Source organism: Actinia tenebrosa, unplaced genomic scaffold, assembly GCF_029948245.1.
Source record: "Actinia tenebrosa isolate PJP-AT-01 unplaced genomic scaffold, QUT_ActTen_1.0 PGA_scaffold6__47_contigs__length_16458017, whole genome shotgun sequence".
Lineage (NCBI taxonomy): Eukaryota > Metazoa > Cnidaria > Anthozoa > Actiniaria > Actiniidae > Actinia > Actinia tenebrosa.
In genome coordinates, this window is record NW_028292583.1 from 13,987,329 (window position 1) to 14,011,105 (window position 23,777).

The window sequence follows — 23,777 nt, forward strand, 5'->3', positions numbered from 1 at the left end:
CCATTCAAATTAAATAAATTGGATAAAAAGAAATATAGATATAACATAATATAGTATAGTATAGAATAATATAAATATATAAAATAAATAAAATATATAGTAAATAGCAATAAAGATATATAAAATTCTAAGTAAAAGCTAATTTAAAAAGGTATGTCTTGACAAGTGATTTAAATTTCCTTGATTTAAATACACAGTTCATTCCTGATTTCAACAGAAAGAGCGTTCCACAGTTTAGGGGCCGCAGATTGAAAAGCCCTGTCACCTAAAGTTTTTTTACATTTCCCACTAGCTGGATTTAGCAGAGTGCCCTTATGATTCCGGAGGTTATACCTAGAAACCTTACTTACTGAAACCAAATCAGATAAATATTGTGGTGCTAGCCCACGTAAACATTTAAATGTTAACAGTAGTATCTTAAAATGAATACGATATCTAATAGGTAACCAGTGTAAATCAAAAAGAACTGGTGTGATGTGGCAAAAACGAGGAAGCCCTACAATAACCCTGGCAGCAGAATTTTGCACTAAATTTTGCACTTTTCGCGAGATGGAGGAGACATAAAAACCAAAGGCATTTTACGACTGGGCTGCCACAGGCAACCCAGTAATTAGCATGACTCGTAGTATTTTAGTCTAGACCTACTAATTGGTCAAATAGATGGAAATAACTTTGAAATTAGGTTAAAAACACGAGTTAACCAGAGTTGTTTTGATTTTGAAAACCGGACCCTTTTTGCTACGAGTGGTCTATCACTAATAGACCAATCAGAGCAGAAGATTTAGTAGGTTAAAACTGAGATAAGTAGGCTTAGACTAAAACAGGTAATTGCCCTATTTCACTATGACGTCACTGCTTGTTTATGTGGGGGATAGAATCGCCAAATCCAATAGAAAATTCAACAAAATTTGCTTCTAGCGAAACAGTTTAATCTAAAATGGTCTGGTTTTCAGATATAATGCTTATATGTACTAAAAAATATTCTGAGCGTTCGCTGGCTATTCTACTTCTCTTCGTGAATTGATGCGGGTTTTAGAACAATTTTCGGTGAATTTGCGTTGATTTGACCCCATTCGATGACCATGATCCTTTGCGTTTAAATAATAGATTGTTCAAGATTGTTTTGATGTGACGTCATAGTGAAAAAGAGCAATTCTGTCAACAGCCAAAAGCTCTGAAAATTCAATACAACTTGATTTCAGCTTTGAAAATATTTATTCTGCTGTAACTTCTTTCTAATAAAATTTATTAATAATCTTTTGTTGTTGCTGTTGTTTGTTTGTTTTATGAATCATGAGATTTACACAAAAGGAAGTTTCGGAGTCTTCTCAATGCTGGATGATGTTGCATGATACCCAACTAACCAAGATCAGAGGGTGAGTAGTTTGAGCACGAGACTTCCTCTACGAGCAGGTTAAATGCATTGTCATCTAATGTAACAGAAAATGTTCACATTGGCGCAACTGCATACCACTAGTAAAATTAACTAGTTAAATGGTAATAAAGAATATGATTCTCATAAATGTATTGTTCTATTCATAGTCAAATCTTTGTGCACATATGCGAGTTGATATATTGTTTGTAATGTGTTTGTAATTCCGTATATTATCTCAAATAACTCTGCCTATTTTTACGACTAAGAGAATATGGCCTTCCTTAGTGATGTTAGCAAAATTGTGACCAGCAGTAGTAATGTAGGGCAGCAAAAAGTTGGACCAACCACGTGATGAGAGACGGACAGACAGAATTCTGTCTGTCCGTCTCTCGTCACGTGGTTGGTCCAACTTTTTGCTGCCCTACATTACTACTCCAATCATTTTACTGGAACTTCATAAATCTCTTGCTATGAATCAACAGGCATTTCTCATAATGTCCATCACTGTTTGATCTGTGTTTCAGATGAATAAATGTCAGAGGGTTACACCAAAGCCCAGCTTGAACGCCATCTCTACAGTATTCTGCGGAACTGAACTGTGATAGCACACGTAAAATTCCTTTGGATGTTCTCCTCCAAAAAGACGTCTGAAAAATGCAAACAACAAAGATTTCACTTGTTGAGCAAAAAAATGCAGTTTCTTGTATTAACATATCAAACGTTTCCAGACAGGCGTTGAGTGTCCAACACCCAAAATTTATAACTTCAAACAGTATGAAGAAACTTGAAACGCGGTGTGAAGAACCGGTCGAAGGTGCTCATTGTAAGGCCCTGGCTAAACGAGGAAACAAGTTCCCCAATGTTTCCAAGTTTAGCCACATGCGAAACATTGTAACGTGCAACAAATCACTTCCAAGACGCAAAAATGTTTCTGCTGTGCGGCAGAAATATTTCATGCTTTCAAGACGCATGGAAACAATGTTTCCCAATGTTTCCTCGTTTAGCCACGAAAGTCAACATTCTAAAAGTACGTTACTTAGCAACGCTAGCTCTATTTTGAAAGTGCGCATGCGCTAACCGATATTGAGTAAACATGTTTCCCGATGTTCCCTGACAGTTTTGCCACCTTTGGAAACATTTAAGAAAACATGTTTCCTTGTTTAGCCAGGGCATAAGGACAGTATAAGCTGATCACAATGCTATCTGATCGTATCAAAGAGTCGGGGGGGGGGGGGGGGGGTGATTGGCGCTGTTTCAGACTTAAAGAAGGAAACTATCTTCATTGTTTTGGGAGTTTTAGCTTACCCGATAACCCAGTATTTTAGAATCGCTGATGACTTTTTCTGCTCCGTGTTACTGTCGGGAACCCTGTGGAACTGGACTCCGTGTTCTATGACTCCCTCTGGACCACTGCTGGTAAAGAACGATCTATCTTTGTTTTTACTGCTGGAAGTTTTTAATCTCTGGAAAATTGAACAAGAAATAAAATAAAGTGTTTGTGATACTTTAGGCCGTTTTTCTGCGACCTCTAAAACTTTAATATTCGAAGGTTTTTGACGTCGTCCCCTGTTTTAAATTTGGTAAATGGAAGCCAAAACACAAGTAAAACTGCTGCGTCTGGAGTTGTCCGGGTCGCATAGATAAAAGGCGCTGAAAAAACGCTGATTGAATCCGCGTCGTGTCTCTCCTAACACTGCAATCCCCGCGTGCCTAATATCTACTTCTATCTCTTTTCTATTTCTTCACTGTAAGTCTGATAGCGATATCGTGACGATCAAAAGATGAGATTTGTGTGCAAAAAGGAATTCCAGAATATGAGGCTTTTTAAGAACTACATACCTGTTTGTAATAGGGAAGAAACAGTCTACGAATAGTAAGGCAAGTGTTGTGGAATGTCTTAAGTACTTCAGTATGGACTGTACCACAACGAAACGTTGGATCGTTTGATATGGGACAGACTAACACACCATTGAACGAATCGAATGTGACATAATTGAGTAGTGTGTTCTCTTTACCACTTGTTAGCCTAAAAAAACAGAGGGATATTAATTATCACTTTCGTCGTATGAAAGCTACGTCGTGCTACGTTGATACAGCAAGCAGCAAGTGACGCATGGATTCAGCTATGTTTTTTTTCCAATTCGGGTCCCGAGGCCCACCTTACTGCTCAAACTCGGGTCCCAAGTATTGTGTTGTGGGCCCCAATCATTATTTTATCAACTTAAGTGAGGTGATTTCTGGGACGCATCAAAACTGTGAAAGTGATTTTTCAGTCCTATATTGCGTAAAAATGCAAGACTTCAGTCGGCGTTAACGCAATCCCTGTGACGAAAGCACGAAAGAAGTGTGAGGTCTCTGCACGTCCAATCAAATCGTCGAGTCAGTACCGTCACGATCACGGCACGCCAGTCCTTACCTTAAATTTTTGAGAGTCTCGATAATCAAACAAATTATGTTCAGGGGCTATTTTATACTGACCTTCTTGTGCGCTACGATTTTTGATACTCATTCTATGATACTAGAGGTGCTTAATGGGATAGTAGCAGGTGCCAGTAAATGAGATTGGTTTCCATTTGAAGACGCAAACCTACCTTGAGTTATGTGAGTGAGATATCTCGAAGGGGCTTTCCGTAAAACTTTTCCTGAGCGAACCCACAGACAACAGCGAAGACAAGGATCGGAAGGACCTCATTTTGCCCTTAGCTGTAAGACTATTGACACTACCAGAGCTATCAGACCCTCTTCTCTTGATTCCAGATGGGAGACTACCACTGTCTGATGAATCCAGCTCATCACCTGGTTAGAAGATCACAATAAAGAATATTTGAATATTCACTCCCTCATATGTAGTCTGTGTTGGAAAAATGTTTACCCAACTCCCCCCCCCCCCCCCCCCATTCAATATTATTAGCGACCTCAAGGTTCAACGACTGGGATCTGGTACGACGACCTTACGAGAAGGGGAGGACACTTGGGAACGACTCCTATCTTTTTCGCGAACGGGAATGCGTAAAAGTAGTAACGTCAATATGACCACAATAGCGTACAAGAGGGAGGGGGTGGCGTGGTTGTCTGAAATGATCAACTGCAAATGCTGAATTAATAAAAGAGAACGTTTCCTGTTGTTCCTAACTAGCTTTACTATTGTGTTAATGGGAAAGAAGGACAATAATAGGATATTCTAGAATATACAAACCTGGTAGCTTAAGGCTGTCTAGACTGCCATGCCTTCTCCACTGGGGTGGGGACCCTGGGATGGTTATACCCAAAGAGTTACGTTCCAAGTTTGAAGTCAATGATGGTGATGACAGCAGAACATCTGCAGAGGAGATTGGTGGGCTTCGCGTACTGTGAATGCTGTAGTAAATATAAATCATTAGCATTCTTTTAAAACTGGTGGATTAGTACCAATCCTGCATTCTGAGTGGCCACACTACTATACCATAGGTTAATTAGCGACAGTCCACATGCACCAATCAATTTTTGATATATAACAGATCTTTTACAGTACCTTGATTCGCAGACAGATGCCACATCAAGTGTTTCTATCTGCATCAAAGTGTTCTTTAGCTGTTCTACATAATATGAATCTGGACCAGGATGACCTTCAGCCCTACATGTACATACACACAATGAAACAATTATTGTTAGACCATGTTTTTTTTAAATATCAAGACTAATTGGCTGATAGAACATGTATTTCCACTTGGTTCTTACTTTCTTGCCATGCCTCCAGCTTCCAGCAAAACACACAACAACATGTGTTTCTAAAAGAAAAACAAGAAGTTGCTGTTAAACTAAAAGTTTCTCTAAAGGAAGGAGAGAAAGTGTAAAGACTTACTCGTCCCACAATAAGAAGAAAGTGTCTGCCAGAAGGCTCCCTGTACTCTGTTCTGTTGTCTCTGTGACGTCTTCTTGATAAGAATATCTGAGAAAGAACACAAATGACATATAAACCGATCTCTAGATGATGATGGTTGTCATGGTAGTGGCAATATGATGATGACAGTTGTGGTGGTGGCAGTGGTCGTGATGATGATGCTGGTGGTGCTGGTGGGGGTGAGGATGATGCTGGTGGTGGTGGTGGGGGTGAGGATGATGCTGGTGTTGGTGGTGGTAGTTCGGGTCATGACAATAATACTGTTGCTAGTGTTGAGGGTAACAATGATGCTTGTACAGTAATGGTGGGGGGCAATGCTGATGCTGGGGCAAGTGGTAAGGGTGACAATGATGCTAGCAATGTCAGTGGGGGTGATGATGAAGCTGATGGTGTTGGTGGCAGCAATAACGATGATTCTGCTGTTGATGGTGACAATGCTAGTGGAGATGACAAAGACGATGATGACGATGAAAATAAAGTGATAATGATCAAAGTAAAAACTGTTGCACTGTACTTGAATGAATATGGACTAACCTCTTTCCATACAACAAGTTGTCCTATTCTCTGTTCTTGTCCAACATTTAATAAACAATAATATTTACAATATAATAAAATATCTTGAAAATCCTCTGAAACTAAATGATTTGCCAGTAGCATCCCCTGCAAAAGAAAGGATCCTAAATCAATTCAAAAAGATAATGACATCCCATTGAATTTAAATGTCACTTACATAGTATATATCTTTTAACTACAATAACCCTACCTTATAAAATATGCATGATCCCAAAATTGTATAAAGTCTTCTAATTTGAAATAATTCATCTACTAATTCTCCATAATCTGCAGCCTCTAACTCACTCAAGCAGCAATTGATGTTCACCTAAACCAAAAAAAAAACATCAAGTGAGATGGGACAGCCATAATTAATGCTATACAAGGTGTCAAAAAAGCCAAATGAAGGAGAAAGGGAATGGGTGATAGGTCATTCCAAGATTGAAAGGAATTATTTGTATACGACTAAACATGAATAACCAAGGTATTTAAGATGACTCTCTCAATCTACAAGCAACAATGGATCTCCTTTGTCTACAACAGCCTTTTTTTAAAAGGTTGGGTGTATGAAATATTAGTGCAATGCTGGCTCACAAGCTTAAAGAAACATACCATGGTTGTTGTAGGCAGGTTCAACCATCTGACACCAGGTAAGGAGTCACACAGATGAACACTGGTATTCTCTTTAGTTCTCGCCCCCAGAGTACTCTCAAATAACAAGGCAAAAAAGTGGTCTAGTCGTCCTTTGTTACCTCCATCACAAAATGCCCTGCAATACAGATAATGGAGATTTGAGTTATTATATAGATTGTCAACTGTGCTCTAAGTAATGCTTTGAAAAATTCCAGGAAATCAGTTACTACCTGTCAATAGATCCAAAGATGACATGAAGTACTCTGCTGATGTCAGTCATTAGCTTCTTGAGCTGTAGAAGTGATACCCTGGAATATGAAAAGAACAACATAGTATTAGAGGCTGCAAGATACTAATGTTCACCCAACTCCTCTTTCTTCTCTTCCTCCACCTTATTTGTCCCCTCCTTCACCTTGCTTGCCTCCTCCTCATTCTGCTCCTTTCCTCTGCTCTTCCTTCTCCTGTTCTTTTACCTTCACCTCTTTCCTTGTCATTCTCCATCTACACCTTTTCTACCTCCTTATCCTTCCCTTTCGCATACACACAACTGACAGGTCTATGCTATTAACAGACCTCCTTGGCTCGGGTGTAATATTTTCCCATTTCAGACCATGTGTCATTCTCTTCAAAATAAGATCCTTTTTTGAGTTGTATCCATATTCATGTGTCTTCTCATATGCAACCAAGTGCAACTGTTAAACAAAGAAATGATACTCTAGGGAATGACAAGTGGTCTAGAATGTGAAAACATTATGCCTGAGCACACCTGAGCCAAGTAGGTCTATTATTCCCTTACTTACTTCTCTGATGGCAAACAGATGATAAGAACATGTTTCCCACTCTTGTAGTAGCCGATATTGACAAGTTTTTTCTTTAGCATCAAAGTCGAACTGAAGTAAATAATAAAGATATAGTTTTTAGTATCTCTAAAATCATCTAACTTAGTTTCAGCAGTGTCCAATAACTTTGTCCATATCTTACCTTTGAGCATGCCCTCCAGTCACAGATATCAGTAAATCACTCAGAGTTAGAAACACACCTCTTACAGCCAACAAACTAGCTGCCTCTTCTGTCATAGGATATTGGTAGAGTATGTCCTAAAAATGCATAGAAAATACAATGGTAAATTCTAATCTATACATGTAGTTTGAATCCCTAGAAAGAGGTGGGGCCTGGGAGGGGAAATTTTTATGATCTGGCCCTTCCCTGCATTCACCTCTTTGGTCTCCACCAAAATTTAAGTTCATTATCATTATCTGTAGCATGGTACTGTATAGCCATACCTTATTAGGCTCATCATCCTCACTGCTTGTTATGCTAAGATACATCACAAGATGAGGCAATCCTCTCAGATCTAGTCTAGGTTGCACACTAGGCTGTCCACTTATCAACTGTATCAAATGACTGTCATCTTTGGTTGGTGTATTGGATGAAATGACTGGTGTGGGAGGCTGATTAAACCTCTGTATTGTGAGGATTATCTAAAATATACAGAAATGACACTTAACACCATCATAACATCAACCTGCTCATAAAACAGGAATTGATGCGAGAGCTTAGAATATATCTGTAGGGCTTAAAATAATAGCCTGTCACAATCACCAGCCAAGTTGTTTTACGGCCATACCTCATTTCTGGTCAAAATTACCAGCAAAGCAAAGATTTACCTAACTGGACAAGTTTCAACACTGGCTTGACATTGTCCGATGAACAGTAATTGTTTCTAAAAGCCCTGATCTGTGAGACACAGTGCTGTCCTGGTTGTAGCACTTCAATGTCTAGGAATTCACAGACATACGTAATCTAGTCGACTCTGAATGCACAGATCTAGAATAACAAATTTAGACCTTACCTCCATAGGTCCTGTGATGGCTGCAAGTATAGTGTGTACATTACTAGAGTTTAAATCTAGCTTGTTCAAAGCAAGAATCACATCACCTAGTTTCCAAAAAATAAGGATATAGAACAGAAGTGGCATTATAAGAGATAAAAAGTTGTTGACCTTATCAACTCTATGGATCCATCCAAGTGGACATGGCTTTACCATTCATCTTGAGTAATGAAGTGTGAGTTCATTTGACGACTTGTTTCCCTCCCTTGTCGTATATGTTCTTGGATGCACTTGGGTTTTGCAGTCTTCTCCCTCCCACTCCAACACCCAACAAAGATCAGTATCATATAAGAACATGCGTAATAATGTAGGTAAATTACGAGCCTTGTATGAAACGACTGAAGAAGAGGGCCAATGGGCCTATAACAAATTCAAGTCGTGTAAAAATGACACGGCTTACTGCCTCATCTCTCATGTACTACTTTTTCGTGGAATTATACCAGCTCACTAGATAAACCATGCTGATGAGGCCCAATACAGGCCAAAACAACTTGCCACAGTTTCTAGTTGAGCTGGCTAATTTTTTATGCAACTTGAAGTTGTCAAAGGCCCATTGGCCCTCTTCTTCAGTCGTTTCATACAAGGCTCGTAATTTACCTATTACGCATGTTTTTACATGTATATGATTTCCGAGCCCATCCCACATGGCTTACCGCCTCATTTCTCAAAGACCAATATCAGATACACTCATTGAGTGACACCATGTGTAATACAAACATTATGACCCCCATGTTTGCCTCACCTATTCTAAGCTCTCCACACTTCAAAGATGGTCCATCAGGTACAAAACCCTTGATGTATATCCTCGAACCAGAATAACTATCATTCTGTGACAATCTTCCAGTCTTATCTCGTCCAGGAATAATCCCCAATAGTGTCTCTAGGCTCTGATTTCTGCCAGACCCAAGTTTTGGTGGTGTTACAATGACATGGACATCCTTTTTTATACAGTTTGATCTTGTTTTTTCTTTTCCTTTCGACATATCAAGTCCATCAGCTGTTAAGCTGTTCTTGAGATTGTTTCTCTGGTCAGTTTTTTTATCATCATTTTTGTCCTTCCGTAAGCTCGGTAGAATTCTTTTCACACTTGTTAATTTTTTAAAGACAGCATTGTTTTTGTCCTTGTTAGGGATCTCTCCATTTATCTGTAGATGTTCAAGATCATTCGAAGGAGGAGATGATGATTCTCTAAAAGGTTCGATGTAGAAAAGGTCACCCTTGTCCTGGACCTGCCCTGCCCAGGGAGGTTCCTCAAACCTGGAAAAAGATAAAAATAGTATATGAATAATTCATTCATCTGCAACCTTAAATGGTTTCAAAAAATGATTGATCCAAAAATAATGCCTTTGTAACGTATCTGCAGCTATGTAAGGATTTTCATATATTGAGTAACAGTACAAGGGAAACTAATATAAAGCATCGACAGAAAATATACATATATATTAGAATATACTTTAAAAATTTGAATTGCCGTTACAGGAAGGATCGCATTACATCTTTTGTTTTGTGGAGTAAAGTATCTTCAAAACATGATCCTGCTTTGTTTATCTACTACTCAAACGTGAAGAAATGTGAAGAACACGTTCAAGTATCAAAAAATATCATAAATTTGATTTAAAAAAACACTAATGAATAAATTGAGAATGAAGTTCAAAGAAGTTTTAGCGTTGGAAATTTAAACAAAATAGTTTAGACAAATCTCTACGTCGATTGAGACAATCTCAATGCCATAAAGTTTTTACAGTCACTGTGAATCCTAGATAGACGTAGGTATTATCTTTTTATGTATTTTTTCATACGGGTTCAATCAGAATTTTCCCTTCTTTATTTCTTAAGAAAATATAGTTTAAAAATACGAATGGTGCTGCAAAATTTTAGCAGCTATTTAAAAAATTTACTCAAACTACAACGACTGGGAGACGAAGAGTACATTTGTCTTATGCAAAAATAATCCTCTTTCATAAAGTCAGTTATTAGCGTTTATATTATTTAACATCCTTAAAGGTTTATATGACGACAATCCGCTAAAATTGTAGGAAATTTTAAAGGTTTCATGCAAAGATTTAAAATACGTACGACTCGTCGTCGTCTGAGTATTCAAACTCGTCCCTTTGGTCTCGAAACTGCACTGAATGATCGTAATACTCCGCTTGAGGATCGCAGTAGTCTCGTTGATATCTTCGGTGGTCATGGTCGTGATATTCTTGGTACATTTTAAGAGTAAAGCTTAAATTCCTTCGGGTGTTTCATGTTGTTATTTCGATTTTGTTCTTCAAAGCGACCGCCATCTTAGTTTTGCCTTTGCATCCGGGAACCCTTCTACTTCAGACCCAATCTCCCACAACACTACCCCTCAAAAATATCATAAAAATACCGAAAAATCACCCTTAAAAAAGCAACCAGAAAACAACCAAAAAATAACATACGAATTAAATATTACAATTACATCCTTTTATGACATAATAGTTAACTAAAAGGGTTTAAAAAATGCAAAATTTCCTAGGCTTTTGGGTTCAAAATAGCGTGAAAAAGCCTTACTAATTGTTGACATATCTAATCCTCGGTCATATTGTACTTCATCGTATGAATCATGTTTAAAAAATTCCTAAACAAAACTCGAAGAATTTGCTTAATCTAGGAATAATAACTAAAATGGCGCTGATAATTCTTCGTAAAGAGCGGCTCAATAAATACATTGTTGTTCAAGAATTCCGATAAAATCCCCATGGTAGTTGACCGGTAATGGCTAGACCAACTGTGGGATTATACTTCCGGTATTAGACGGAAATGGTTGATTTTAGGAGCACGTAGCCTTGTGTTGTCCAAGCAGTATAAAGTAAAACGCAAAAGTCGGGAATATAAAAGCGGTTAAAAGACCAATACATATCTGAGGGAGGAGTCTGTTCATACTAACGCGCTAATTTGGATTTCCTTTCCAAAGACTTGAACTTCCGGTTAAGGACTACATGTTTCTACTCAGTGCGTCTGCCAAATAAAAAACTCGAATATTTTACCTATTTTCTTGCTACGCGGTGTATTACAGTTCAGGAGTGCTTCTGGTAATTCAGTTTTGCGCTCAAATATTTTCAGACGATTCGCGATAAAACCACCGACCAATCATAGGTAATTTTAATTCAATAATACTAATTGAATAAACTAAAATGATAACGATAACCTAGAACTCCAGCACAAAAATAAAAAAATCTGCTATTAATAAAGCATCAAGTGTGTCTTCATCACATAACCTCACATTTCGTCACCAAGACTGTTGTTGCTTGGTGATTGTCAATTGATTTGCCGAGATCAAAAGCAAAAACAATTTCAACACGTGACCGTTAATGTCTTTAATATATACCCCCTAAGAATTTAAGGATAAAATATTCCTTACTTTGTTTCTTTAATCAGCTTCGTGTCATTTTCGGACAGTCTTCTGCTTCTTTTTCGTCGCTTCGGTTGGGGCCATCTCGATACTGTAGACCGGAAGTTCCTGGTTTGTGTATCTCTGCGCATCGAGGAAAAACGAGACCCAAGAATTTCAGATGTGACTGGACCTGCAGAATATGTCGTAAAAATTATTTTAAGAATGAGAAAATACAGTTTTAAATTTTTGTGTTTTTTTTCTTTTTTTTTCCTTCAGAGAGGATTCCACTGAAGAGTAGGGCGTTCATAGCTTTGGCTCAATGGCGTGCAGCGCTTCTGACTATAAACCCTAATTATTCTTCCAATTTATTTATTTTCTATTTGTTAGTTGATTTTTTAGTGTGCGTGGCATTTCTGACTAAAAATATTAAGAATTTATAGGCGTTTCACTCTGTTTCGCTTGCAATTGCAAGCTTAGTTTATTTGCCGCAGCACTGAACGTAACTCAAGTCTGCCGGACACTGCGCATACTCCGTTTTACACAAACTGCTCGGTTATGAAACGTTGTATAATTAATCGAATGGTAACCTAAATGCGCCCTAAAAATAGCGTTTATTTGTGCCTTGTGGCACTTTACAGGCGCTATTTCTAATCTCGCACAACATATATATATATATATACGCAAGTTATCGTCTTATACAAGGCTTCAATTGCGTCGAAAATAAACAAATTGAATACAGGTGTTCAAAGCCGGTAAAAGCGTTCGACTGTTCGATGCGCAAGTTCAAAAGAAAAATACCAATCTTTTTATATGAATGTGATGGTGGCCTGCAGGCGATCGGTTTATGTTAAGCGCGATAAACTGTATATATAATAAGAATGATAAATGAGTAGACAAATCTTTGAACACATAACACCTTGCACATTCTTTAGTCTTACCTTTATCAAGATCTTTACACAAGCTTTCGTCCTCTCTTTTTAAACAAATTTCAGTTGAGCTATCAGTTCAACACCTAAAAAAATTGCAATGATATTTTTCAACCTCTGCCTGCAAAAAAACTGTTCAGTTTTAATCCTATAGTCAAAATTCTAAGCATGATTCTATACAGTTGTTAGCATGGTGCTGTAGCACTTAGCCAGCCTACACGTACAGAAATCCTTACACATACATGATACTCTATTCGCCCAGATTTTGATAGTTTCCAAGATCCTTATCATTGTACAATTACCACATGTAAATTACTTTACACGTAGTGACTTTGAACAATTTATTTTTAATCAATTTAACGGAAAGCAGAACGCAGCAGTCTTAAGAACATTCGTTCATGAGATGTCAGATTTTTCTTGATTCGACATCTTCAAGGATTAAGTATTGCTATCAAAGCCTCAGGCTTAGGCCCTTGCGCTTGTACTAAAGATGCAGGTTCGACTGACAAGCGAAAGTCCAAGATGGTATCTGCCTTCGCAAAGCATAAAGGCCTTTGAACTAAGTTCTTATCAAGAGTAGTTGTAGTAAGAACATCACGCGTTAGGCACGTACACTGAAATTCACTGAAATAGCTCACAAGCGAAAGTACGAGGCATTTGCAGAAAAGAACGCTTAAAAATGTTACAAATCGTTGAGTAAACCAGTACTTTCCAAGTCTAAGAGTGCGCGCATTTTTAATTCTTTATCCTAGGACCACAAATCCCAGATCAACGTGAAGGAGTTCTATCAAAAGACTCATCACAAGATGTCATAAATGATAAATTGCCACTTTAATTTACGATAAAGCGAAGAGGAGAGACCATATAGGATTCGTTTTGTTTTTCTCACTCTTAACTTGCACAGTACCGTACGTAAAACCTCTCGTCTTTCAATCCGTTGCCGGCAGCACGCAAAAAGAGGCGGGAATGCTGAAGATATTCTCTCCAATTTTTTATTATGACGTCGAACAGTAAACGAGTTAGTATAGTCCATCAGTGATGGGTACCCCTTCAGATGGACTTTGATAAATGTAGATGTAGATGTACTTAATGGAACAGAATGAAACGCTTGATAAAAGCTAGGTAATCTTTATCAATTCTAGTTATCTCATCCATAAAAGCACACGCAGCCAAAACTTAAGGACTTTCCAATAATAACGACTAGTAAAGAATGTTTATCGATGTTGGATTCAGTCCACAAATTGAGCGTCTGTTTAACATCTTTCTGTAAGGTCATTTTCAGAAGTGGTTACATAAGTATCCTTCTTCGCATTCTGGTGCTAAGTGCTTATTATCGCTTTTCAGTTCTCGAGATCATCTTCAGACAAATGGCGAGGATAATCAGGGGTTTACTCTTGAAATAACGTTTAAATTTATATAACTATTAGATAGTTAAATCCTGCCATTATATATATAAGCAGTTTAAGCTTCTAATAGAAGATAAGTAGCTCTTCACTGAGATCAAAATTAACCTTTCCGTAATGATAATCTAGCTAGTTCACGATGATCGTTAAAATTAGTTTTTCTGTAGCGGAATACATTAGCGGAATCCCATATGATTACACATTCAGGCAGGGAGTCCGTTAACCATGTTGGAAGATCGATTGAATTGACATGTACTTTTACAGTTCAACCCTCGTTCAACGGACGGTATCAGTACGGAAACTTGTTTTTGTTTCGGCGATAAATGCGTTTACTCATTCTTACGGACACCTTGTTACAGAGGACACTTTCTCTCTGGTCTCTTGGGTGCCCATATTATTTCAATGATTGAACTTAAAGATCCCTGACCTTCTGACCGAAAGAAGAACGATCGACAAACCAGAATGTTATGCACTCGCCTGTCAAACACAGTACGAAACAGATGAGCAACATATGCTTCAGTGTGATCAGGGCGGGATATAAGTCATAGATAAATTAGAACAATTGTTACAGGGTGGCCTTTAACTTATTAAAAAAATTCGCAGCTCCTACGCCTTTCAGGCAGTAGTTACAAAAAAAACCGTGAACTTCGCCTGGAATCAAATTATTAACCAATCCATTCCATTATTTTATATTGCATTGCGCGTGCTTCCAAAAGGCCTCAAAGTCCCAATTGTGCCATCCAACATGGCGAACATGATTGATTGATTGAAGACTTCATTTAATGAGGGTGACGTACACGTGGCAGTTGCTAACTGATTAAATTGTGGCCCTCGAGTTTTTTAGCACGGGCACTGAAGATGGTCGTCACCAACGTCTTCAGTGGATTTTTTACGTCCGCCTTATATAGTGAAGACAGACGGGGCCTACGGTTTTAAGACCTTGTCCGAGAAGCTTTGAAGGTCTAACCATTTGCAGATGTAATTACAAAGGCAGCACCTTCTCCTCAGTTATTTTAAGACCACCCTGAGTGTTGGCCCGGCCGAGGCTTGAACCACGACCTTCCGCACAACAGATCGACGCTCTTACCAACTGAGCTAACCGGGTGGCGGTCACATGACCTATAAGTGGCACATTGGAACGGATTTAGGATTAGGTGGGGACTCAGAGCAACAAGGTCAAAAGCCTCCTACTTTGAGAGGTCTTTAGTATTGAGTTAGACGTCACAGTAATCTGCCGTGTCATCAATATGACATCACCGGTGACACCAAGGTATATGTCTTCATCACCGGCAGAGGTTTGACTAGATAAAAGGCAATATCTACCATTTACCTTTGAGATTTAATCAGTATTGGATAGTGACAAATAATTATTAAAGAGCTGTCTTCCTAAGGAACTTGTATTCAAAGAATTACTCAGTGTGATAATAAAGTTGTGGGTTTGAAGTGAATTTGACGAGGATACACATTTTAAAAAAATGTCGTCTCGCTAACAGACACTAAAATGGGTTCCTCGCACGCTGCAAACCAATCAAAAGCTAGAAAATCCGACATGTCAGAAAATAGAGATAGATAGAGAGAATGTCTGCGCGCGCAGTTATAACTCAAAACTGACAGGACACGAGCGAGATCACCACGGTTGCCGCCCCGCAACTTTCCACACGGACCCCCAAGTAAACCCCGAAGCAAACTGGGAGGCTTGCACTCCCACAAACAATATAAGAAAGAACCGTATGAGTGTCATCCTCTTAAAACTAAAGGAGATTAAATATTATTTGGCTTACGGGAAATATTTCAAGCCGTTAAGGTCAAATTTGGACGTAAACGGGACTTTCAACATGAATTGTTCGAAATTCTTACCTTATCGCAAAACTAACATTGGAATGTTAGTCTAACAAGTAAACAACACAAAGTATCGGATTGTTCGAAGTATAAAAACAAACTATTATTATTATTTATGGTAGCCTTGTGGCCTTTGGAATCAAGAGTCCGTATCTCAGTAAGATATATATAAAATTTGAAGACTTTTAACCTCCGCTAATTTGATAACTTGGAATATTAAGACATTAATTCAAGTGTTTGTTCTTTTATTGAGCCGAGAAAAACAGCGTTTACTTGTTTCTAAGAACTTCAAGGCCTGTGGGCTTTAGTATATATACATAAAGTAAACTCGATGCAAGAAACCTGCTTAAACGATTTGAGATCCGATATCCATTACTTGATACGACCGGGGTTGATCTTAGCGCCATCATTGTTTTTTCTCTAAAAATAAGCGATATGGAAAAGTCATCAAAAATCGCTTAAAATATTTCTGGATGGTCAAAAGAAGTATCGTATTTTATCGAGCAAGGCTTGGCGTTCTTTCAAATGAATCTAATTTATGAAAGGCAGTTTTGGCCAGTGATGAAATGAAGATGGATGTGAAATGGAATTCGAATTCTCTATTGTTATTCCTAGCTGGCAAAAGTATGCTAAACAAAAAACTAGCTTAGAGATATAAGTTCTCTAATACAAGAGAACGAGGATTTAAACTTCGTACTTTAAGGTAAAGCTTACCTTGAAACAACATTGGAATAATCGTACTTTGTCACTATTTGTATCGAGATATTCTCATACAATTCTGCAGTACACCAAAGGTATGTCCAATACGAGCTTAAACCCCAGTGTAACAACCAAGTCGAAGTCTGAAGACTATTATGTCTAACGCGTGTCAGGAAGGCGAGTTGTGATGAATGGGCCCTGACTCTTCGTAAACACGGCGTTAATTAGACTGGAAATAGAAAACTACCAGTTGTATTAGGTGTTAATAGACTTCTCATTACGTTTAAAGACACGCAGAACTACAACGATCCAATCACATGCGAGACTACTTCAGACAGAGAAAGAATGACATCAAAGTAGACTGACTGCTGCCCCCTTTGATTTTAGGGCTTATCTTGAGTTTGGGGATACTTAATCCATTTGACATTTTATGTCGTTAATGAAGAGGTAGAACAAATGGCTAGGAATTCTATCGAATCACGGAATATACCAAGACTTTGAGCAAGTCACCAACTCCAGGAATAATGATTGGTTTGTTTTTGGGAAGAATACGTGGGAAATTTGCCAGCTTTCTGTGGGTAAAAGCCGGACAAGATTGTATAATGCTATACGAGAGTGGAATACTTTCGACTGTTTGAATGACGGCACGGTTTCCGTATTTGCTCTCGTCTACATATCTACAAGATGTTATTGGCAAATCACGTCAGATGATTTGCAAAACTAATAATGAAGTTAATTACTACAAATACTACAAGCACTACTACTAGTACAGAAATAAAAAGTAATAAAACTATTCACAAAAATATCGAGAATGAATTCATCTGAAAAAGAGATTGAAATTTCCAAAAGTGAACGACATTTACAGATGTGATATGAGAATAACAGGAGTCAATAAATCGAATAGATCAAATGCCTAGTTTTTCAATGTCTGGCGAACATATGGCTTAGATTTAGAACCGGAATGCATACGTGAAGTGCAGCGACACGGAGGCCAGTCTTTTATCTAAAAAGAAATCCAACTTTAGCGTAAACTTTAGATTTGATTTCATTCCGACGGCACTGACGCGCAAATAAGCATCTTGACTTTGCGTGGATTTATAGCGAAATACCAACACGTTCTCTTAATCGGATTAAAACATCATCGATCACAATAAACTATTTAAAAGAATCAAATATAAATTTGATAAATTTTTGTTTACGCTGCGCCGACTCATATTCATCAATTGTATGTTTGCTCAAAAGTCAGAGATAAGATTTCGTCGTCTTTTTCTTTCATTGCGACTCTTCTAAATTCCCCCATCTTGCTCAGTCCTACACTGCATATTTTTGACACAGGGATCTCAATCTATTACTTCTCGGTAAAAAAGAAAAAAAATCAGATCAAATTTCGTCGATGCCCAGAGCAGTGAGACAAGTGTACTATCACTACGTACGCAACACAATCTAAGAATGTGATGCTTTTTTGTTGTTGTCTTTTCCCTGTCATTTTGAAAAGCTGCTCAAAATAACATGCTGCGTGAAAGATTATCTCTTTCTTGATCAACGATAATGTGCGACCCTGATTATTTTCCCGCCGTTTTCTTTTAGTATCCTTGGGCGGATTGCCTGGTTTCCAGAGGCTCGCTCGCTCCAGTGCTTCTCGGCCGTAGGTTTCGTTATCATAGGAAACCAGGGTAGGATCGCAACGGAATCAATACTCTTTTGAAAGTGATTGCGCTCTCCTACTTTCAGTCTTAAAGTACTTTACCTTCTACGTGGTCTTAGTATTTGGCTGTTTGCAAGAAATATTTTAAATTCTTAATTGTTTTTCATGATTTTAGGTTGAGGTTTGAGTTAAAGGTTGTCGAAGGCGCGCTCTCGGCCTGTTTTGTGCGACTTTCTTGAGGAGAGCATCGACTATTAATAGTCCGGCTGTGTTATAAAGGAAATCTTTAAACCCTCTGTAAGAACCCTTGATAAGAAAAACAACAACGTCATGACCTACCTCGAGGACAAAATAAATAAATAAACGATAACGAAACAATGGCTTTAGGGATATTGAAGCTAGCAAGTTAATGATTTCAACCCCCCACCTCAAGCTAGCTGATGAAAAATAAGAAATAATTTGAAAACTAGACACGAGAGCTAGCATAACCATAAATATTTAGTATCAATTGAGCCGATATATTCATAGCAAGTTAATCGTAGTGTCGGCGGAGTTCGCTTTACGCTCTGCATGAAATCGCAAGGACTTATTATTCGTTCGCAATACTTATTATTTTTAGACTGCTAATCTTAACTTTTCGTGCAAATTAGCACTCAAATTCGGTAGACAGAAGTTAACAGACTTGTTATTCGTTTGCAAGACTTGTTATTTTTAGACTGGTAATCTAAACTTTTCGTGCAAATTAGCACTCAAATTCGGTAGACAGAAGTTAATAGTCTTCAACAATGTCAAGCTCTAGTTCAAAAACAAATATTCTAACAAACGTTAATGTGACTAAAAATATTGATAATAACAAAAATGTGGGCATTGAACTATGCGGTTTGGATTAAACCGGGATTGAAGCCGAGACTTAGTGTACTTACAGTTAAGAGTTGCTCTTCATCCGGCCGCCAAAACTCTTTTATCATATAAGCCTTTCGGTGAGACGAGAGCTTAGTCTAGTAAAGTCGTTGAAAATTGAACCGGTTTGCGTCCATCAGATACAGGGTACGCAATAAGAACGAAACAATATCATCTTTTTCATTTTAAACGAGTTCTTAATGGTATGTGTTAGAGGCTACGAAGGCAAAAAATTGAGGATATTAACTTAAATGATATAAAGTTAGCCCTACTTATTACTGACCAAACCCGCGGCCTACTCTGTCAAGCTTTTACTCATCGCTTACGTACTCTACCTCTTTCATTTGTCTACTGGTACTTCCGGCTTGTCGATCGTTAGGGGTGTTCACGTGAAAGTGAGTGTCATATAGTGACCTTGCCATGCAGGACTGGAATAATAACACTTTAGACTAGTAATGGGAATCTGAGACAGACGAAAGTAATATAATCAAAACATTTATGAGAAGTGTGCTTTACAGCACGACTTGAATCTGCCTTGTTTCTCCACAATGATTGATGATTCTAATAGGCCACGTTCAATATCTTAACATGAACTCCAGAGTTGAATATGAATATGACTTGAATATGGTACTTCATTGACGGTCAGTACAAACACGTGGATCACCAAATACTTTTATTGGTAAGATTGAAAATAATGTACTATATGCGAACTTGTACTTCCTACTAATAATAAGACACTTTTGGTAGAAATGCTAGTCAGTTTACCACTCAACAAACATTATAATCAAATCTACAGCACTCCATTGATGGGGATTATGCGATAGGAAACGTTTTTATTCCAGAGAGCCTCGTTAAAGTACTAGAATTGTAATATCTCGAACGTGGCCTATTCAAAATTATTTTGTAGAATATACTAAAACGAGTCACTCGCTTTATACTTGTTTTGAATCGAGCCCGCGTTCCCTTTGGTCATCGCCTTCTCCCAATATTGAACGCTGTTTGATACTAATGCAGCACGTACCACTGTGAAAATATATAATACTGACTCATTTGACGTTCCGTGACCGTGCAATGGGACAGTATATTCTGATTGGAAAAGTGGTAACCTCCGGGCTTGGTTTAGTCCTTATTTCTTACTGCGCATGCTCGGTGAAATAAAAATTAATTTGTCGACTATGCGCAGTCAGAAATAAAGGCTCTGGGTACGAGATTGGAGATTTCTACATTATACGGGCAGCGCGCATGCGTAGTATTCACGATTTTCGATTGCGTAAAAACATGTTGCAATGATGCTAAATCAAGAAAAATCAAATAAAGCCTTCAATTTCCGATCTTCTTTGCACTTTCAATTACCTTCCATGCGGTATAGCATAAATATTTGCTAGTCTTTGTGTTGAACCGAATAACCGATATCAAAAAGTGGCGGTATCGTAGACCAAACTAAATTGCTGCCATCTTAAAATTGGGCTCCATTCTAACCGACGGAACTCTAATCCCCGATATTCTACCATATATCACAAAAGAAAAAAATACTTGAAAATCTAGCAGTAATATTCAGTCATGCAAATATGATATCAGCTTCACTTTCTTGCTTCCAATTTTGAAAGCAAAACTAACGCTTACAGTGAAAACACTCACACCGTAAACACTTCCACTTTTTTCCCCCACTTAAAAAAAATGCGTACTGTAAATTAACCCTTGAGCTAGTCGATTGAAAATAAGATTTATTTTGATCACTCGGTGTATTTGAACTAAATGCTTCATTTTAGGGAGTCTAAAACAGTGGAAAGTTCGAGAAAATATATAAAAACCTGGAAAAAAAACATCCTCAAAGTCCTCACGGTTCAAAGTTTCGTCACTGTACAATCAACTGGAATACTTATGTTGCCTGTAATGAATTTCCTTTGAGAATCTTAATATTACTTGTTATGAATTATTTCTTTTAATCTGTTGCATCCTGCTTCGTTCCGAAGGCAGGAAATCCTAAAACAATGAAAATAGTCGGATTAATTGGTCATTTTTTTGGTGCTAGACAGGTATTTGATAAATTTACATTTACTTTTTTCCCCTGTCATGCAAGACTCCTTGACCTCCTTCTTTAATTCCACTAAACGAAGAAGATTTAAAAAAAAAAAAAAAAAAAAGATGTAAAATACACTTTAGGAAAGTACAGTTAATCACGACTATTACTATTACTATTACTAAGAACCTAACCCAAAATGTTTTTTGGTTAAATTTTGTATGTATATTATTCGTATTTTTGGTTTTGTTGTGTTGCATTGAGTTGATCAGTTTTGTAATTTGTTCAGTTTCTGCGAACGTGTGCGGGGGTAAATCATATTACAAAAAGATTAAGAATAGTGTTTGTTCTTCCCGCAAACGGTACGGAAACCAGATGCTTTCCAGTAAACTCTTTAATGATTACTAAAAAACCTGGGCCTGGTTGTACGAAGCCTATTCAAAGGATAAATCCTATCCAGTGGATAGGATTTATCCGATAACAGCATCGACTTATCCACTCAACCGGGCCCAGGAAGCTAAACTGGCGCTAATGGTGCCATACTGTTGGCGGGTGATGATCGTATTTAGAGGTAAGGTTCCTGCAGCTATTAATGGTGAATGCCGGTGCTAATGGCGGATGACATTTACATTAATACTGCCTCTGCTGATGGTGGGGCTTCAGCATATGGTTCTAAGGGTGGGGCTGTTCAGGATGTTGATGTTAATGCTGGCGCGCTTTTGCTTAATGGTAATGTTTTTCAAAGTTGTAGAGGGGTTGATGCTGATGGTCAGTGGTACGTGGGCCTTGCAGTGTGATCAGCTGCTGACGATGACAGAAACGGCGGTCGAACAAAATTAATGATAAATAAATTTCTATGAATGAGATTCCTTAAGTGATTGAGTTTAGCCAATCAGCGCGCGTTTATATTATAGCTGCAATCAAACCAAGGGATAAGAAACATTCTTGATAAAATAGGAACTCAAGGTTGATTAAAAAAAGGGACATTGAGCAACGAAAAAAGGAAGTTTTTTTATAATTTATATTCGACTCCCACTGAAGATTTTTATTTTTTGCATCCGCCAGACAGACCCCGAGGTTTAACTTTGATTCTATCCGGATTACTCGATAATACGACGATAACGACCGCTCTAACAATGTCCATCAGGAGGCGTGTGCATGTGATGTGTCCTATCAAGCACGAAAGAAAAATAGAAGATATTTCCATGTTAAAAAGAACCGGATAAAAGATATTTGAAATGTCCTTGACACTTATGTATATAGATGTAAAGAACAACTAAACGTTTTAAATCTTAGTGATAAGTTCTTATTAATAGAATTAACGAGAAGACGGGTGTTACTGTGCTTATAGCTCGAGGTTTAAAAGGATATCGTGGTTGCAGAGAGAGCCATTTTCGAGTAAAAAGGCACTCGTCTTCGATTAAAACACATTAGTTTTTTTTTTTTTTTTGAGCTTATATTTAAAGAACGACGGACTGGACATGGCGTACAACGTAATAATTCGTTTTTAATGTAATTAAAGATAAGACGGGTGTATTTGCTTTGTTTTGCGTTCAGTAATAAGACGTGTTTGCTCTTGAAGCCATCAACTTGGCCGGTTCTTTGAAGGCACTTTCGCTATTCTATTCTGAAAACTGAAAGGTTTCTTTGAAAACGTTTTTTTACATTTCCCACTTGAGATTCTTTCTATTTCTATCACTGTTGCAGGATTTATTATTTACCATTTATCGTTGGCGTTTCGAAAGCTTCAACATTTTCACTTTCAGTTGGTTTTATACGGCGAGCGATGGGCAACAGTACACAAGTTAATTGCCATATAGAAAATAGATTCACCCGGTTGTATTTGTTTAATTATATATTATTTCCTGGCAAAGGTTCAATGAATAAATAAGCGTAATATAATATTCATTTTGTCCTGGCCGAAAAAAATAAAGAAATTCAATCCAATTATTTTGAATAAAATATCGATTTTTTTGTCATTTTTAAACAGCCTCAAAAGCTACCAAGGGCTTTAATTTTTTTCTGTTTCTTTAAAGCGTATGAGGATAAATTTATTTTACATTTTTTTACATTTTACAGTGTGAGAAATGGACTGTTTTTAAAGTAAGTTGTAATTTTTTACGGCTTTTTCCTGCCTCAAAATATAATTTTAATGAATAGAAATATAGGATTGAACGCTTACATCTTTATTTTATATTATTTCATGGTTTCACTAATTGTGGGAACCCCAATTGCTGTTCCTTTTATCCCGAGCTAAATTTATATTCTTCATTACACCTAAACTTTGTTTGTGAACAAAAATTATCCTTATAGAATATCAAGCTTAATTTTTAAATTATTTGAATTAGCGGTATTTTGTGAGGTTAGGCGAGATAGGATTTAATCATGAGGTTATTCACATGCGAGTTTAGCTTGGCTGCCTTTGATAAGGTAATCTAAACAATCTTTGCCGTCCCCCCATTTATATTCCTTTTCATTCCTCATTCTCATATTATTTGAATTAATATGAATAAAGAAGGCTTCAGGCGAGCTCACTGGGAAGTGGATAAATCCGAAAGCCAAAAATGAAATAAGAAATGATACCGAAATAGAAAATTTCATACAGCGACGAAAAAATTCTACGATGAGATGATTGTGATTTTTAGTGATTCCT

The 23,777-nt window shown here is 37.6% G+C and overlaps 1 protein-coding gene across 3 annotated transcripts; it reads right to left on the reverse strand.

The window, feature by feature from the left end:
- Nucleotides 1-1,196: 1,196 nt before the first annotated feature.
- LOC116293635 (protein inturned) lies at nucleotides 1,197-19,402 on the reverse strand. Of its 3 annotated transcripts, none has more exons than XM_031701086.2 (20): nucleotides 19,128-19,402; nucleotides 12,631-12,704; nucleotides 11,720-11,882; nucleotides 9,074-9,588; nucleotides 8,293-8,378; nucleotides 7,724-7,921; nucleotides 7,422-7,537; nucleotides 7,241-7,330; nucleotides 6,671-6,748; nucleotides 6,420-6,576; nucleotides 6,019-6,135; nucleotides 5,790-5,915; nucleotides 5,217-5,303; nucleotides 5,093-5,142; nucleotides 4,887-4,988; nucleotides 4,572-4,732; nucleotides 3,967-4,171; nucleotides 3,215-3,401; nucleotides 2,681-2,838; nucleotides 1,197-2,022 (listed from the first exon to the last, which is right to left on the reverse strand). In XM_031701086.2, the coding sequence occupies exons 3-20, from the start codon at nucleotides 11,839-11,841 to the stop codon at nucleotides 1,911-1,913; spliced, it is 2,667 nt and encodes an 888-aa protein (XP_031556946.2). In that variant the 5' UTR covers nucleotides 11,842-11,882; nucleotides 12,631-12,704; nucleotides 19,128-19,402; the 3' UTR covers nucleotides 1,197-1,910. The 3 variants fall into 3 exon arrangements, with proteins under 3 accessions (XP_031556946.2, XP_031556948.2, XP_031556945.2); XM_031701088.2 differs by lacking the exon at nucleotides 19,128-19,402 and adding an exon at nucleotides 16,575-16,795; XM_031701085.2 differs by lacking the exons at nucleotides 11,720-11,882; nucleotides 12,631-12,704; nucleotides 19,128-19,402 and adding an exon at nucleotides 10,408-10,672.
- Nucleotides 19,403-23,777: the final 4,375 nt, after the last annotated feature.

Bases quoted from the DNA above. Each gene is read 5' to 3' on its own strand.
- LOC116293635 (XM_031701085.2), bottom strand. From the start codon at position 10,544: ATGTACCAAGAATATCACGACCATGACCACCGAAGATATCAACGAGAC. The intron at 6,749-7,240 runs GTAAGTAAGGGA...TTCATATTCCAG, and splicing joins ATCTGTTTGCCATCAGAGAA to GGTATCACTTCTACAGCTCA. The intron at 5,304-5,789 runs GTTAGTCCATAT...GTTCTTTCTCAG, and splicing joins AACTTGTTGTATGGAAAGAG to ATATTCTTATCAAGAAGACG.